The sequence below is a fragment of the Pleurodeles waltl genome, chromosome 5 (genome assembly GCF_031143425.1).
Source record: "Pleurodeles waltl isolate 20211129_DDA chromosome 5, aPleWal1.hap1.20221129, whole genome shotgun sequence".
NCBI classification, from domain to species: domain Eukaryota; kingdom Metazoa; phylum Chordata; class Amphibia; order Caudata; family Salamandridae; genus Pleurodeles; species Pleurodeles waltl.
This window is the reverse complement of record NC_090444.1, coordinates 1,855,393,158-1,855,408,387: the sequence shown is the minus strand read 5'-3', so window position 1 is coordinate 1,855,408,387 and position 15,230 is coordinate 1,855,393,158. Positions and strand designations below refer to the sequence as shown.

The 15,230-nt window shown below is 50.5% G+C and overlaps 1 protein-coding gene and 1 long non-coding RNA gene across 3 annotated transcripts in view; one reads left to right on the top strand and one right to left on the bottom strand.

Moving 5' to 3' along the window:
• Window positions 1-3,890, bottom strand: part of LOC138296877 (uncharacterized) — a 217,538-nt gene extending 213,648 nt beyond the window's left edge. Inside the window, exon 1 of the long non-coding RNA XR_011203918.1 lies at window positions 3,771-3,890. This is a non-coding gene — a long non-coding RNA (uncharacterized lncRNA). The remainder of the gene's footprint in view (window positions 1-3,770) is intronic.
• Window positions 1-15,230, top strand: part of NFKBIE (NFKB inhibitor epsilon) — a 161,720-nt gene that overhangs the window by 123,986 nt on the left and 22,504 nt on the right. For both annotated transcript variants that reach the window (XM_069236370.1, XM_069236368.1), the window contains 3 exons: window positions 6,842-6,944; window positions 8,391-8,625; window positions 14,034-14,122. In XM_069236370.1, coding sequence (XP_069092471.1) covers window positions 6,842-6,944; window positions 8,391-8,625; window positions 14,034-14,122 — 427 coding nt within the window. The remainder of the gene's footprint in view (window positions 1-6,841; window positions 6,945-8,390; window positions 8,626-14,033; window positions 14,123-15,230) is intronic.

Below are 15,230 nucleotides of genomic sequence, written 5' to 3'. Positions count from 1 at the left end.
CCACTGTCGACGAGGGGTGGGTTGAGTGCGGAGGTGGGAGGTCTCGCGTCGGAATGTGAAGTGGACGCAGCTGTGGTCGGTCCAGTGTAGGGCAGAGGTGTGGCTGAAGAAGACGTGTTTGCTGGCGGAGAAGATAGGGTCGAGCGTGTGTCCGGCGATGTGGGTGGCGGTGTTCACCAGTTGTTTGAGGCCGAGGTTGGCGAGGTTGTCGAGCAGGGTGGTGGTGTTGGGGTCGTTGTTTTGTTCCAGATGGAAGTTGAGGTCGCCTAGGAGGATGTAGTCCGGTGAGGCGAGGGCGTGCGGGGAGATGAAGTCGGCGATGGCGTCGCTGAAAGAGGCGCGAGGTCCGGGAGGACGGTAGACGAGGGATCCTCTGAGGGTGGTCCTTGGGTCGGTGCGAATCTGAAAATGCAGGTGTTCAGCGGCGAGGGGGGGGTCTTCGGTGGAGGTGGTGACGCTGATGGAGTCTTTGAAGATGATGGCGACACCTCCTCCTACTTGGTTGGTGCGGTCTTTTCTGGAGATCTTGTAGCCTTCGGGGATGGCGGGTAGCGATGTCTGGAGCAGAGGAGGCGTTCATCCATGTCTCCGTGATGAAGGCGACGTCCGGGGCTGTGGAGTCCAGGAGGTCCCAAAGTTCAACGGCGTGCTTGTGGACGGAACGAGCGTTGATCAGGATGCACTTGAGGTGGTTGATGGCGCGTGGGCTTGTGGTCGTGGTAGTTGCGTGGTGGAAGATGCGTTTGCAGGAGTTGCAGGCGAAGGGTCCATGGGTGCGTTTGGGGTGAGCTAGGAAGCAGGTTTTGGAGCGCCCTGGGTTGAGGGCGTGGAGGGTGGTGGGGTCGTAGCGGATCAGCGGGGCTTGGGGGAGCTGGGGACCAGGGGTCGTGGCGCTGGGCGCGGGCCAGGCGCGGACGGGCGCAGACGGGCTTGCCTCTGGCGCGCCTCCGGCGCGCCCGCTGCGCAGTCGTGCAGCGGCCGCCATAAGAGGTAGGAGGGGGGGGAGGGGTCAGCTGGGGGCGAATGGGAGCTGGGGGGCGGGGGCGTGCAGGAGGTCGCGGCGGGAAAGCGCGAGGGAGGGGGGGGGACAGGTAGAGTGAGAGGAGCTGGGGGAGGGGGTTTAGGGTGGAGGAGGGTGAGTGTTAGGAGGTTTGGAGATTAGGGAGAGAGATAGGAGTAGGGTTGTGAAGATAGGGGAGGGGGGGTTGTAGAGGTGGGTGAGGGAGAGAGGTAGAGTGAGAGGATAGGGGGATAGGTAGTAGAGGGGGTGGCGGGAGGGGGGGAGAGATAGAGAAATAGATAGAGAAAATAGATAGAGAAGTCGATAGATAGGGAAATAGATAGATAGACAGATAGGTAGGTAGGAGGAGGTGGAGAGTGGGGGAGTTAGATAGTGAGATAGGGAGCTAGAGAGATAGGAAGATAGGAGGAGTGAGGGAGGTAGATAGCGAACGGGTTAGCTAGGGGTGAGAGAGGGGGAGGCGAGTGAGGGAGGGGGATGAGGAAGGAGCAGGAGGGCAGGCTCGGGGGAAGAAGACGGAGGAGGTAGAAGAGCCGAAGACAGGAGAACAGAAGACAGAAGAACAGAAGACTGAAGAACAGAAGACCGGAAGAGCAGAAGACAGAAGACCAGAAGACAGAAGAACAGAAGAATAGAAGAACAGAAGAACCGAAGACAGAAGAACAGAAGACAGAAGCACAGAAGATCGGAAGAGCAGAAGAACAGAGAAGAACAGAGAAGAACAGAGAAGAAGAACACAGAAGCACCGAGAAGAACAGAGAAGAAGAACACAGAAGACCGGAAGAACACAGAAGAACAGAAGGGAAGAACAGAAGAACAGAAGAACACAGAAGAAGATTGCAGAGGGGGAGCGAGGAGGAAGAGACAGAGAGGAGGAAAAAGAAGCAGGAGCAGGAGAGAAGGTGAGTGGCGCGGGGCAGGGCGAGGGGCTGGGAGGAGGGGGGTACTTACAGTTAGGTGGGTCTCAGGAACACAGGAACTCGGGAACTTGGAGGAGCTGCAGCGGCAGGGGGAGCGACCTACCCTTGGGTCAAGGGTCGCTACCACTGTCGCGCAGCGGCCGCCATAAGAGGTAGGAGGGGGGGGAGGGGTCAGCTGGGGGCGAATGGGAGCACTCCACAGCTCAGCTTGGCACACCCTTCCAGTACCTCTCAAAAAGAAAATATCTTTGCCCTCAGAAAGTTTCATGTGACTTCTTCCATTAAAGCCAATACAGGCTTCCAAGCCCCTTTACATTTGCAGATTCACCAGTTGCCCACATCTGCATTCTTTCCAGGAAGGAGGCACCCTGGCAAGAAGGCCTGCTTCTTATCTGTCTGCCCTCCCTGGGGATCAAAGCACAGAGACTCCCTCCCTCACACTCCAGCTGGGGAAACTTGTCAAATTAAGTTTTGTGCTTTTGCCCAAAGGGTAAAATCACGGACAAATGCCATTTGTTAAGTAACACTTCACGGCCAACGGACGGCAGGGTGAAACTACGGGCAGTCCGTGAAAATTACGGATGGGTAGTCACCCTATGTATAATGGTATAAACAGTACTACAAGTCCCAGAATGCAAAGCAAAACCTTGGCCTGGATGAGCTATTTTACTGATTATCCTAGCAAGCATGAACTGGTCTGTTCCTCTTCGCCCTGCCCTAGCTGCTTCTCTTTCCCAGACTTTTGCCATTAGAAGACATCTGCTGCTGACAACCACAGAGGGCGCTGTTGCCACAATAACGTGGTTGACAATAGTCTTTGGATAATTCACTGAAGAGAAGGGCTCATCCCCAGACCATCTCAGGGACTAGAAATGAGTGCTGCAATGATGCGTTGCTGTCAGCAGGGGGAACCAGAGACCACAATTAAAACACACTCATTATAGCACCGTGGTTGATGGGGTGACCATGACTTTGTACTACTTTTCTTCCTCTATAAAGCACCATTGGCTGAGGTTCCTCCTCGCCCATCCTGGAGTGCTCCTGCCCTCTAGTGGCAGCTGGTGGTTTGACACGCTTCTTTCAGCAGCAGCCAGGCACTGGGACTATTGTGGGTCCTAAGGAAGTTTTGTTCAGCATTATACATTTTGACCACCAATTTGCTCCATTTTTATGTTATTTCTCTTCTGTTTTTTTTGCTGCACTTAAGCCCGCGGTGGAGATCTCAGTGCCTGTTTGTTGATGATCTTATGTTGGTTGCTGTCTCACGTCCCACATCTTTTGTTCAGGCTGGCACTGTTACATGTGAGCCAAGGCTACACTCAGTGAAGTTGGGGTACCTCTGCAGGGTCCCCCTGTGGGGGGTGTGGCACACCCCCCCCCACCTATTTAGAGTGTGGTCCCCCCTCCACCTGCCACGGCCTATCTATCACTAACCCAACGCATCTTTAGTACACGCCCCCTAGTCAATGCAGAGGTTTTTTGTTGTTGTTGTTATTTGTTTTCTGAAGTTTTTATACAGCGCGAACTCCTCCCGAAGGTATCGCAGCGCTTTACATGAGCACCAGTCACATTACACAAGGGCACATCCATTTTTGTAGGCGCGGGGAGGTGAAGTGATTTGCCCAGGATCACAGGATGATGAGCCGACGCCGGGACTCCAACCTGGTTCCCCAGCTCCAGAGTTGGCAGCTCTGGCCCTTACGTCACATTTAAACTGGCTTCGGAAATTGCAACTATTCTCATGTTTAAATGCCCCTCAGTACTTGGCATGTGCTCGTTCGAGCCCAACAGATGCCAGCTTTGAAGAAGTAACTCCCCCTAAAATTAACCTTTTTATCCAGAGGCGTCCCTGGATCGTCCACTGGGGGCGGTGCGGGGGTCCGGGCACAGAGAGCCGTGAAAGAACCAGTGATTCCAGTGAAGGGCTCTGCTGCAAGCAGGAAGGAGTCTGTTCAGAGATAAACAAATAAAAACAAGGAACAAACAAGAAAATCAATAAAAACAACCGCAGAGCATGTACTTAGTCAAATCTGAAAAACAAGAATACTGTAAAAAACTCAACCGAGCTTTGTTTTTTGATCAAAAGTTTATATTGTCGAGATTATTAATCTGAGACTGACGTCACGACCAGATGACGAAGCCCGATTTGATGTAAAATAGCTCTATTTTCACTACTTTTGTTAAGTATAAACTAAGATCGGGAGATATATGTTTGCATTCAGCATCTGTGCTGTTAATTTCACGTCACGTATGTATATCTTCCTGGTTATTGCACCCAGGAAGCATTAAATAAAGGTGATCCTCCTGTGTGTCCGTTTTGTAACTCTCAAGACAATTTGTTCAAGACCCACCCACCCACCGCTCCCAGATTACGCGATATATTGATTGTCCTACATTTTATCGGCCCCAGGTCTGGAGTTTACGTGGCCTGCAGGCCGTGCTTTAAGTGGGAAAATAGAAGTGCCGGTACTCAGTACTGGGGAGTACCGGCCCAATTAAAGCACTGCTGCCAGGAGTACACCTCCTCCCCCGTGGGTAGCATCATTTGTATGTTTTAATGCAAGACTTGTGCTGTCCTGTTGTGGGCACAGAGCAGACGTCACTGAGTGAGGTGCAGTTGGGGAGAAGGGGGGGGCGGGGTTGTCTCATCTGTAAGGAATGGGGCGCCCTCTCATTTATTTATTTATCTATTCATTTATGCATTTTAAATAGCGCGGACATTACCCAGAGGTGTCAGAGTGCTTTACAATACAGCGAAAGAAAGTTACCTGAGAAAGTTCGAGTAGCATGGCACTAGGTGACAATACATATAGGGCCAGATGTAGCAAAATTCTGGATTGCGACTCGCAATTTGCAAGTCGCAATCCAGAATGTAGGATGGTGTCCCTGACACCATCTGCGACTCGCAAGGGGGTCTTAAAGGCCCACCAACTTATTATTATTAATGAGGTGGGTCGCAATTTGTGACCCCCTTGCGAGTGGCGAATCGCTGTTTGCAACGTGCAAAAAGTTTGGTACATCTGGCCCATAGTTACTAAATACGAGATTAGGGTTACAAAAACACACATTCATATTTACAGAGTTGAAGTTGAAAGGTCATTATACCTCTCAAAGGTGCCATGTATCAGTCAGGGTCACTCCATTAAATGTGGGGATGCACGCCTAGCGGGGGGCTTGACAAGGAGCGTTATTGAGAAAAGCGTTTTTGGTAGAGAAGGGTTTTAAGGTCCATTTTGAAGATCCTCTCGGTTCTCTGTGGTATCCTGTGGCAGCAACAAATGATCTGCTGTCCTTAAAATGTATTCCTTTTAGGACTCTCTGCAACGTTGGCCTAGTTTAACCATAAACAGCTTGCCTTACTTAACATATGTTCACAAAAAGTGTCAGATTTGACTTTGATGCAGTGGGGTTTGAGCGCAACAGTGCGACCTTCTGCTTGTAGCTCGGAGACTTTATAAACCACATTTCAGGGTATTTCTTTTATATATTCATTCTCTTTCACACTAAACTCACTTTAAACCTAGTGTACCTCTTTAAATCCATCTCTATTCTGAGGGGGCGTTGCCCGGCAGTTCAGGCAGGGCTCGTCCTATTGGAGGAGGACCGAGACTGATTTGCATATGGTTTCTCCCAGTCTAGCGTGGCACAGTGAGTGTAAAACAAAGGACTGGAATGCATAGGTACTAGGGTAATTATTAATAGCTGGGATCAAGTCAAGCTTTCCATCTATCACTTTTGTTTCTGTGAGTGTGACACCCTATTTGCAACGGGGTGCCCAGACATGGCTCTTCTGCCCAGTGGGCCACTGGACTCAAGCTGCATCTCACTGCCGAGGCCCCATAAGTCCAAAACCAATCTGGAGTCACTTGTTCTCCTTATGAAGGGGCGTGGCCTATAAATTTAAGAGTATTCCTATTGGATAAGGACTCAGAACCATATTTACCAACATTTGGTGCAACGCAACACAACAAGACAACCTGCTGCGCTGCGTCAAATGGAGAGAGCAGGAATGCGTCATATTTACAAAGATAGGGCGCATTCCTGCTCTCTCTGCCCTGGCGCACTGAGTACTGCCTAGCGCCAATGCAGGCTCCCTTGCACCATAGTGCACGGGTTCCTGCGTTACAGGCAGGATTCTTTTGTGCAGGAACGAACACCTTCTTGCACAAAAACAATCCTCCGAGGCATTTTCTTCTTTCTATGTGTGCTACAGAATGCAGCAAACATAGAAAGAAGACATAACAAGTTTACATCTCCAGTGGGATGGTGTAGCATTTTTGATGCATTGCTAGGTTTACTACCCTTAGTACATCTGGGAATGCACAAAGCATGAGAAAACCACACTCCACCCACGAAACGCCTTCCCAACGCAGAGTAATGCAAGACAGCGATTTGTGCTCCCAGCATCACTCTGGATTTACTAAGTGATGCAGATCCACGCAAGATGGCTTTGTGTGGCTTACTAAATGTCACTTTGGCCCTTGCGTTGCCTTGCGTCGCTTTATGCGATGCAAGGGCACCACAAGAGCTTTGTAAATCTGGGCCCCAGTCTAATTTGCATTTGGTTACCCGCTCTCTGGAGTGGCATAGTGAAAAAAAAATGATGGAATGAAATGCACGTGTGCCATAATAATTACCAGTATCTGAGATTAATTCCAGTATTTCAGCCATCACCATTTTTTTTTTCTCGCATTCTAACAAAGACATAATATATTTGTATGTTGGCCCCTCCCTCTGTGATATAACATCCCTGCAAAGGATGATGTTCTCACTGACACTGTATGGTTTTTACTCCAGAAGTCTCTAACTCGTTCTAGTGGTACTCTCTGAGCTCTCTTTCTATCAGTCGGTCCCAGTTGGGTGATGCTGATGAGATGACAGCTTCTGTCCTTTCTTCTAGGCTCCTGCATCTCGCCATCATTCACGAAGTCCAGGACCTCGCTCTGGACATCATTTCTCTGGTCCCCACTGAGATGGCGGAAGTGCAGAATGACCTCTTCCAGGTGAGTGCAACAGAATGAGGGGGAGGCTCGGTCACTGGTGGGGAAGGGTCTCTTTTGAATACTTTGGAAAGCAGGCATAATTTGCATAAAACTGTGATGGCCTGACCTCAAAATATCCTTCAAGAGACTTCACTTAGATCACCCTAGAGGTCTCTTAGGCTAACTCACAGCGCAGATCCCTTATATCGACTAACCCTGGTCCCTCAAATGTATTCACCACCGACCCCTTAGATGGACTGTCAGCCATGTCCCCTGCTCTTGCTCACTGCCCAAGTCCCTTAACTTGACTCACCTCCTAGGTCCCCCAGATTAACTCATTGACCAGACCCAGTGGCATAAAGCGAAATGATGGGGATACCCTGCAGAAGGTGGAGGGGCCCGCAAGGTCTCCCATATCCCCCACATATTCTTTCGCCTTGAACTGAATGGGGACCCCTTTGAAGGGTTAGGGGCCCCTTGGAGGGTTGGGCACCCCTGTGCTGCAGGGGCCTGTGTTATGCCCCTGACCTTATACCGACTTATGGCTCAGGTCCCTTAGATCGGCTCACACCCCCAATTCCATAGGTCGATTCACAACCCCTTGCCTTGCATTTACTCACTGCCCAGGTCTCTTACATCAATTCACAGCTGAGCTCCTTTACATTGACTAACAGACTAGGTCACTCAGATAAGCTGAAAGCTCTTACGTTAATTTACTCACAACCCTGGTACCTTACATCAGTTCACAGCCCTGGTCCCTCAAATGAATTCACAGTCCAGGTATGTTAGACTGACTCACAGCCCAGGTCCCTCAGATGGACTCACAGCTCTGACCCCTTGGATGTTCTCACAGCCCAGGTCTACTGCACTGAGCGTTAGCAGATGTCGGGTCCAACCCTGGGGGCTCCTGGCCATAAAGGGTTCTTCAGTGTAGACTCGCCTCCAGCTGCAGAACAGGTTGTCCAACGGGCCTTACTCCCTTCCTGTATTTAGTCCCTGGCTTCCATTGTCCTTGCTGGATCTCTACACATGGAGTATAGCGTTGTCTCTGCTTCAGACACTATCTTTGCTGGCCCGAGGCTCTCAGTGAAACCCTAGGTCAGCCAGTGTATGCTCTCCTGAGATTACCTTTAGGACCCCTTCCTCTGGTGCTTAGCCCTTCATCTCTACTTTCTCCTGCTTTCATCCTGCGTGTGTTTCTGAGCATGTGTCACTTCCAGTGTTCACGCAAGCGCCGTGCCACCCTCTGGACACCGGCTGTGCTCTGGGACCGGTGACCACCTGGTCACCACCGTGCCGTTTGTGCACTCCGAGCAGGTTGCACTAGGCCCTTCCTGTGTTCACCTGAGTCGTGACGGATCTTCCTCTCTTGAGTGCACTGAGGGCAACCTAAGGTCCTCCTGAATGCCACTGACTGTTCCTGGGCTCCCCCGAGCAGTGACGACCCTCTCGTGGTTTCTTCTGCAGACCCCTCTACACCTCGCTGTGTACCTGGACCAGGCTGAGGTGGTGCGGGCGCTGGTGCTGAAGGGTGTGAATCTGGATCTCCAGGACCGGAATGGGAACACGGCCCTGCACGTGGCCTGTGAGCAGCAGCACCTGAACTGTGCCCACATACTGCTGCAGGACAAGGAACCCCCAGAATCCCCCAGAGGCGCACAGCACAGAGAGTGGCAGGATCTGAAGATCCAGAACTGGCAGGGTGAGTAATGGGCCCCGGGACCGACTCGCTTCCACAGAGTGGGAGAGAATCTTTCATTGAGCAACTGATCGCTTTATAATATATTTTAATGCACTTGAGGGACTTCACCGGTGTTTGTGTATGAGGCCTGGGAAACAAGCCCCATGGGGTAGCTGCAGGGCCAAGTTAATCTCTCCTTACAAACATCTAAGATGAATCCTAGATGGGGCAGAGAGATAACAAGGTTCACTTTGCGCTTGTAAACTCTCTTGTACACGTAGCACATGATATGTGGTTATAACACGCGAGACAGAGAAATGTCAGAGTGTGAAAGTGGGAAGTGTAACTGTTTCCTTTGTGAACAGTGTGGTTTGTTTCTCACAACAGTGCACCTTGTGTTCTAGCTGGGTTGGTATTGGTGTTGTACTTGTGAGTTGCCTTTTCAGAAGAAGCAATAATTGTGGAACAACCATGGGAGAACAATATGCTCCTACTTTGGCAAACATTTTTATAAGTAATCTTGAATAAGGATGTATTGACAAAGAACATCAATTATTTTACATATTTAAAAAAAAAATTTTTGGCATGAATGCCCAGAGATTATACTGGCCCCCAGGGATCCGTAAATATGCACGTTTAGCATGGTGTGTCATTTAAAGTCGCAGATGAGGGAGAGATCCTTCTTTGGTACAAGAGGCCCTGGGACCTCTGTATATAAGTACTATTGGTATCCTCATTTTCTTGACAGGCAAACCAGGAACCCCAGTGCTGGGACCGGAGCCATGGATGAAGGAGGGATGTTGGATTTATGAGGGAGATGATTGAGACCGGAACTAAGAGAGATGCATGAATAGATTAATTATAACCATTGTATAGAAAGTGTGTTCCTAGCCTTTGATGGAACTTCAGAAGGTACCTTTCTAGCTTGAAAAGTGATGGGAGACCACTCCAAGAATATAACCTCGAAGGTGTAAAGAAATACCATTGGGTGTGCCACACGTAACAGTGTGACTTGAAAGTGGCCTGCTATCAGTTCCTGGGCTCATCAGCAACCAACCCCATGCTAACTCATTGAGCCCCTCCGCCTAGGTTCTCCAGTCCAAACATACAAAGGATGGGGAGACGAAGGACGTCTCCTGTTTACTATGCGCTGTTGGCCCTGTTAGGGCCTGGATTGTCTCGATCCAAAACCTCTGTCCTGTCCCCACATCATATCATGTCCTCCTTAGTTCCATTTGTCCCCTTCCCCCCGAGTTGTTTAACTGAAATATATCCTTTCTACAGAATGTTATGGCACTGTCCCTCTTTAGTAACTTTATCACCATCTACTCCAAGGGATTGGGGCGGCACCATTCGTCCACAGACAAAACATTAAGGTGTCCAGCAAGCGCATTAACTATCAGAGTTGATTTTCTAGCACTATTATTGCCTGAGCCTTACTAGGGACAAAAATCTCTCGCCAGCAGGTTCCTCAACCCCATAAGAGACTTACAATGCGGCCTTTGCAACCAATTAAGCCGGAAGAGATTTACTGTCACGTTTATTGTTGGTGCCAGTTTCTTTGTGACAGAATTTTTTAAAAAATGTAAAAACTGACTGTCAGGCTGCTTTCCATGACTCTGCCCCTTGTGCCACCACCACTTTGTAGTTGCCCACATTAACCCCCAATGTGTGGGCTCCCAGAGCAAAGGGTTTCCATTTCCAGCACCGTTTGGCACTAAGAAGACTTGTAATCACATCTGGCAGATTTCACCTCAACACAATCCCGGGGTGGGTTCTTCCTTGGTTTGGAATCACTGATACCACGGGGTGGGTTCTTCCTTGGTTTGGAATCACTGATACCACGGGGTGGGTTCTTCCTTGGTTTGGAATCACTGATACCACGGGGTGGGTTCTTCCTTGGTTTGGAATCACTGATGCCACCCAGGTGGGCTCCTTCTTGGTTTGCAAACACTGATACCACGGGGTGGGTTCTTCCTTGGTTTGGAATCACTGATGCCACCCAGGTGGGCTCCTTCTTGGTTTGGAATCACTGATGCCACCCAGGTGGGCTCCTTCTTGGTTTGGAATCACTGATGCCACCCAGGTGGGCTCCTTCTTGGTTTGCAAACACTGATACCACGGGGTGGGTTCTTCCTTGGTTTGGAATCACTGATACCACGGGGTGGGTTCTTCCTTGGTTTGGAATCACTGATACCACGGGGTGGGTTCTTCCTTGGTTTGAAATCTCTGATGCTGTAGGAAAGTAGGTCTTTTCTGACATGGTTCCCCCCACTTTTTGCCTGGTGTCAGTGTGTTTTGACTGATCCTGCTAACCAGGAGTCCAGTGTCAGTGCTCTCTCCCCTAAATGTAGTTGGTAACTGTATTCTACATCCCACAAGTGGCCTAATGGTGTATCCCTGTAAATCCCTAGTATATGGTAGCATTGGACTTAAGAGTAGCATATTTGTGTAACAACTTTCTACATCTTGGAAAGTTCATGAAGTGATAGGTTTTGAGGTATTTGAAGTTATGTGTGGTTGTGTGAATTGTGACTAATGTGCATTTTCAGAAAAACTACACGAAACTGCATAATTAAGCACAATGCAGGACTGGTGTTTGGCGATGGATGTTTGCACAAAATGCGTCCTTGTGTTCTTTATGGATGATAAGCCCCGCTTTGTGCTAAAAACATATTTGCCGCATACAGCAGCCACTTGTGTTGGGAATCTTCAAATTGTTTCATGTTCTCGAGCTAATGTTTTGCAGCAGATGGTACCTAATTAGTCCAGTTAGAGTAAGTGAGTAGTTTCAGGAACCTTGGTTACCACAAAATGAACCCAAATGACACGAGATTACACCCACTTGGTAAGAAGTTTACCTGGACCTAAAGTGATTTCATCTAACACATTCAGTTCAGCACTAGTCATGTTCGGCTCTAAGGAATACCACAAGATGCTCCTTTAGAGTACCTTCTTTGCCTTGATTTCATCCTTGCACACTTTGTTGCCTAGGTAACGCCTTCTCCTCTTAACATCAGTTACAAGAGGTTTGAAAGTGGCCATGGCACTTACATTTTGAAGGATACTCTCCATTATACGTTCTTAATGTGCAGACATGTGCCATGGGGCTGTGCACAAATAAAGCACTGGACTGAGTTAACAAGCTGTTCCAATCATTGTTCCTAGACTGTGGCCTTTGGTTTTCTGCACACATTGCACTGGCCATTGTTACTAATGGGTTACCTTGTTAGCGTATCTGCCAAAGTAATCCTCGTTTTACTGAACGGGGTCTATCTCCCAGCAGCTCTTAGAATGAGTTATTCCTAGCAGAGTCCATAGGCCTGGTTACATGTTAGAACATGGACGTCCACAGCAGTGAAACATGTGCTTTTACCCCCAGGACTCTTCGGTCACACTTGCGATGATTTCTTACGGCTGCTAGTCAAGCACTTCTAAATTACCAGCAGAACAGCAGCTCCCTGCTGAGGACTTAACTGGTGCTTTAAAGTAGGTTCATTAATAACACCACGCGTCAGATGCTCACCTGTCCAGCTAGAAATGCAGATAACTGCATTCCAGGTGCAACCTGAGTGTGTTCTCCCGGTGGCCGTGTGGTGCCACGCATACAAACCTGGGAGTAATTCTAGGCGCTAGTATTCCGCCGGTGAAACCCTCTACATCAGTCTTGCTCAGTGCTTCACAGATGTGCTATTTAACTGTATTACGATTACAGGTAGAAACACTGCCTGGTCACTGATTTCCTTGCACTTGGTGTTTGATGTAGCACTCAGTCTCTGCCTCACACCATCTCTCCGAGGGAGTCCTGACTGATCTGCCTCGCTACCCCGAGGGTCAGTTCCAAAGGGCTGTTCTTGGGGCCCCGTCTGGGGTCGAGCAAAGGGCCTGGCCTTGGACACAGGAGGTGGAAAGCTCTCGTTGTTACAAGCTGAGCCCAGGACCCCGTGTTTGATCTGCGACTCCCCGGAACGTTCTCACAACCAGCTTTACTCCTACCTCAGAGCTTACTCCTATGCAGGCGCTAGCATTGTAATCCTTGTAGGCGCTATAGGCCCATTGAAGTACACAAGGCACGTGATCAGAGGCTGAGTGAGGGTTCATGTAAGTGTAAGAGCCAAGTGACATGAGGACTGAATTAAGGTGCAATGAAGCTGGGGACAAGGGGGGGGGGGGGGGGATGGAGAATCCATTAAAGTAATGAGGCAAATGAACGAGAGTCTCAAGAGTGTGAGGGAAATGATGTGAGAACTGACTGAGTGTGCATTGAAGTGTCTGAGGGAAGTGATGTGAGGAGTGACTGAGTGTACATTGAAGTTTCTGAGGGAAGTGATGTGAGGAGTGACTGAGTGTACATTGAAGTGTCTGAGGGAAGTGATGTGAGGAGTGACTGAGTGTACATTGAAGTGTCTGAGGGAAGTGATGTGACACTTCAATGTACACTCAGTCACTCCTCACATCAGTGGCCTCAGACACGTCAATGTACACTCAGTCAGTCCTCGCATCACTTCCCTCAGACACTTTAATGTGCACTCAATCAGTCCTCACATCACTCCCCTCAGACACTTCAATGTACACTCAGTCACTCCTCACATCAGTGGCCTCAGACACTTCAATGTACACTCAGTCAGTTCTCACATCACTTCCCTCAGACACTTCAATGTACACTCAGTCAGTCCTCACATCACTTCCCTCAGACACTTCAATGCATACTCAGTCACTCCTCACATCACTTCCCTCAGACACTTCAATGTACACTCAGTCACTCCTCACATCAGTGGCCTAAGACACTTCAATGTACACTCAGTCAGTCCTCACATCACTTCCCTCAGACACTTCAATGTACACTCAGTCACTCCTCACATCAGTGGCCCCATACACTTCAATGTACACTCAGTCACTCCTCACATCACTTCCCTCAGAAACTTCAATGTACACTCAGTCACTCCTCACATCACTTCCCTCAGACACTTCAATGTACAGTGCATTGAGGTGTATGAGGGAGTTGATGTAAGAAGTGATTGAGTGTACATTGGGGTGTATGAGGGAAGTGATGTATTGAGTGACTGAGTTTTACACTGAAGTGCACGAGGCCAGTGATGTAAGGAGTGACTGAGTGTACATTGAAGTGTATACGGCCATTGATGTGAGGAGTGACTGAGTGTACATTGAGGTGTAGGAGGGAGTTGATGTGAGAAGTGATTGAGTGTACATTTAGGTGTATGAAGCCAATGTGAGGAGTGGCTGAGTGCACATTGAAGTGTATGCGAGAAGTGATGTGTTGAGTGACTGGGTTTTACACTGAAGTGCATGAGGCCAGTGATGTAAGGAGTGACTGAGTGCACATTTATGTGATGGAGATAGTGAGGTAAGCTTGTGTATTCTTCAGTCCTGGGTTTAACACCCCCTCTCTGTCTCCTTGTCCTTCACAGGGTTGGCCTGCCTCCACATAGCCACTCTGAAGAAGAACCTCTCTCTGATCTCCCTGCTGCTGAAGAGGAAGGCGGACATCAGCATTAAGGTACCAGCGACTGACTGACCATCCAAGGGCCAGCTGCAAGGGCTCCAAGCCAGCTCAGAGGGAGGTGTGCTGAGTCTCCAGAGGGGAGTGGGGACCCAGTAGGATGGCGTGAGCTGTGCTGAGTCTCCAGGGGGGAGTGGGGACCCAGGACGAAGGCGTGAGCTGTGCTGGGCCTCCAGGGGAGAGTGGGGACCCAGGACGAAGGTGTGAGCTGTGCTGAGTCTCCGGGGGGAGTGGGGACCCAGGACGAAGGTGTGAGCTGTGCTGAGTCTCCAGGGGGGAGTGAGGACCCAGGACGAAGGAGTGAGCTGTGCTGGGCCTCCGGGGGGGTGAGTGAGGACCCAGGACGAAGGCGTGAGCTGTGCTGAGTCTCCGGGGTGGGGAGTGGGGACCCAGGAGGATGGCGGGAGCTGTGCTGGGCCTCCGGGGGGGAGTGGGGACCCAGGACGAAGGCGTGAGCTATGCTGAGTCTCCGGGGGGGAGTGGGGACCCAGGACAAAGGCGTGAGCTGTGCTGAGTCACCTGGGGGAGTGGGGACCCAGGAGGATGGTGAGAGCTGTGCTGAGTCTCCGGGGGGAGTGGGGACCCAGGACGAAGGAGTGAGCTGTGTTGGGCCTCCAGGGGGGAGTGGGGATCCAGGACGAAGGCGTGAGCTGTGCTGAGTCTCCAGGGGGGAGTGGGAACCCAGGAGGATGGCGGGAGCTGTGCTGAGTCTCCAGGGGGGAGTGGGGACCCAAGAGGATGGCGGGAGCTGTGCTGGGCTTCCAGGGGCGGAGTGGGGACCCAGGACGAAGGCGTGTGCTGTGCTGAGTCTCTGGGAGGGAGTGGGGACCCAGGACCAAGGAGTGAGCTGTGCTGAGTCTCCAGGGGGGAGTGGGGACCCAGGACGAAGGCGTGAGCTGTGCTGAGTCACCGGGGGGAGTGGAGACCCAGGAGGATGGCGAGAGCTGTGCTAAGTCTCCGGGGGGGAGTGGGGACCCAGGATGAAGGAGTGAGCTGTGCTGGGCCTCCGGGGGGAGTGGGGACCAAGGACGAAGGCGTGAGCTGTGCTGAGTCTCCAGGGGGGAGTGGGGACCCAAGAGGATGGCGGGAGCTGTGCTGGGCCTCC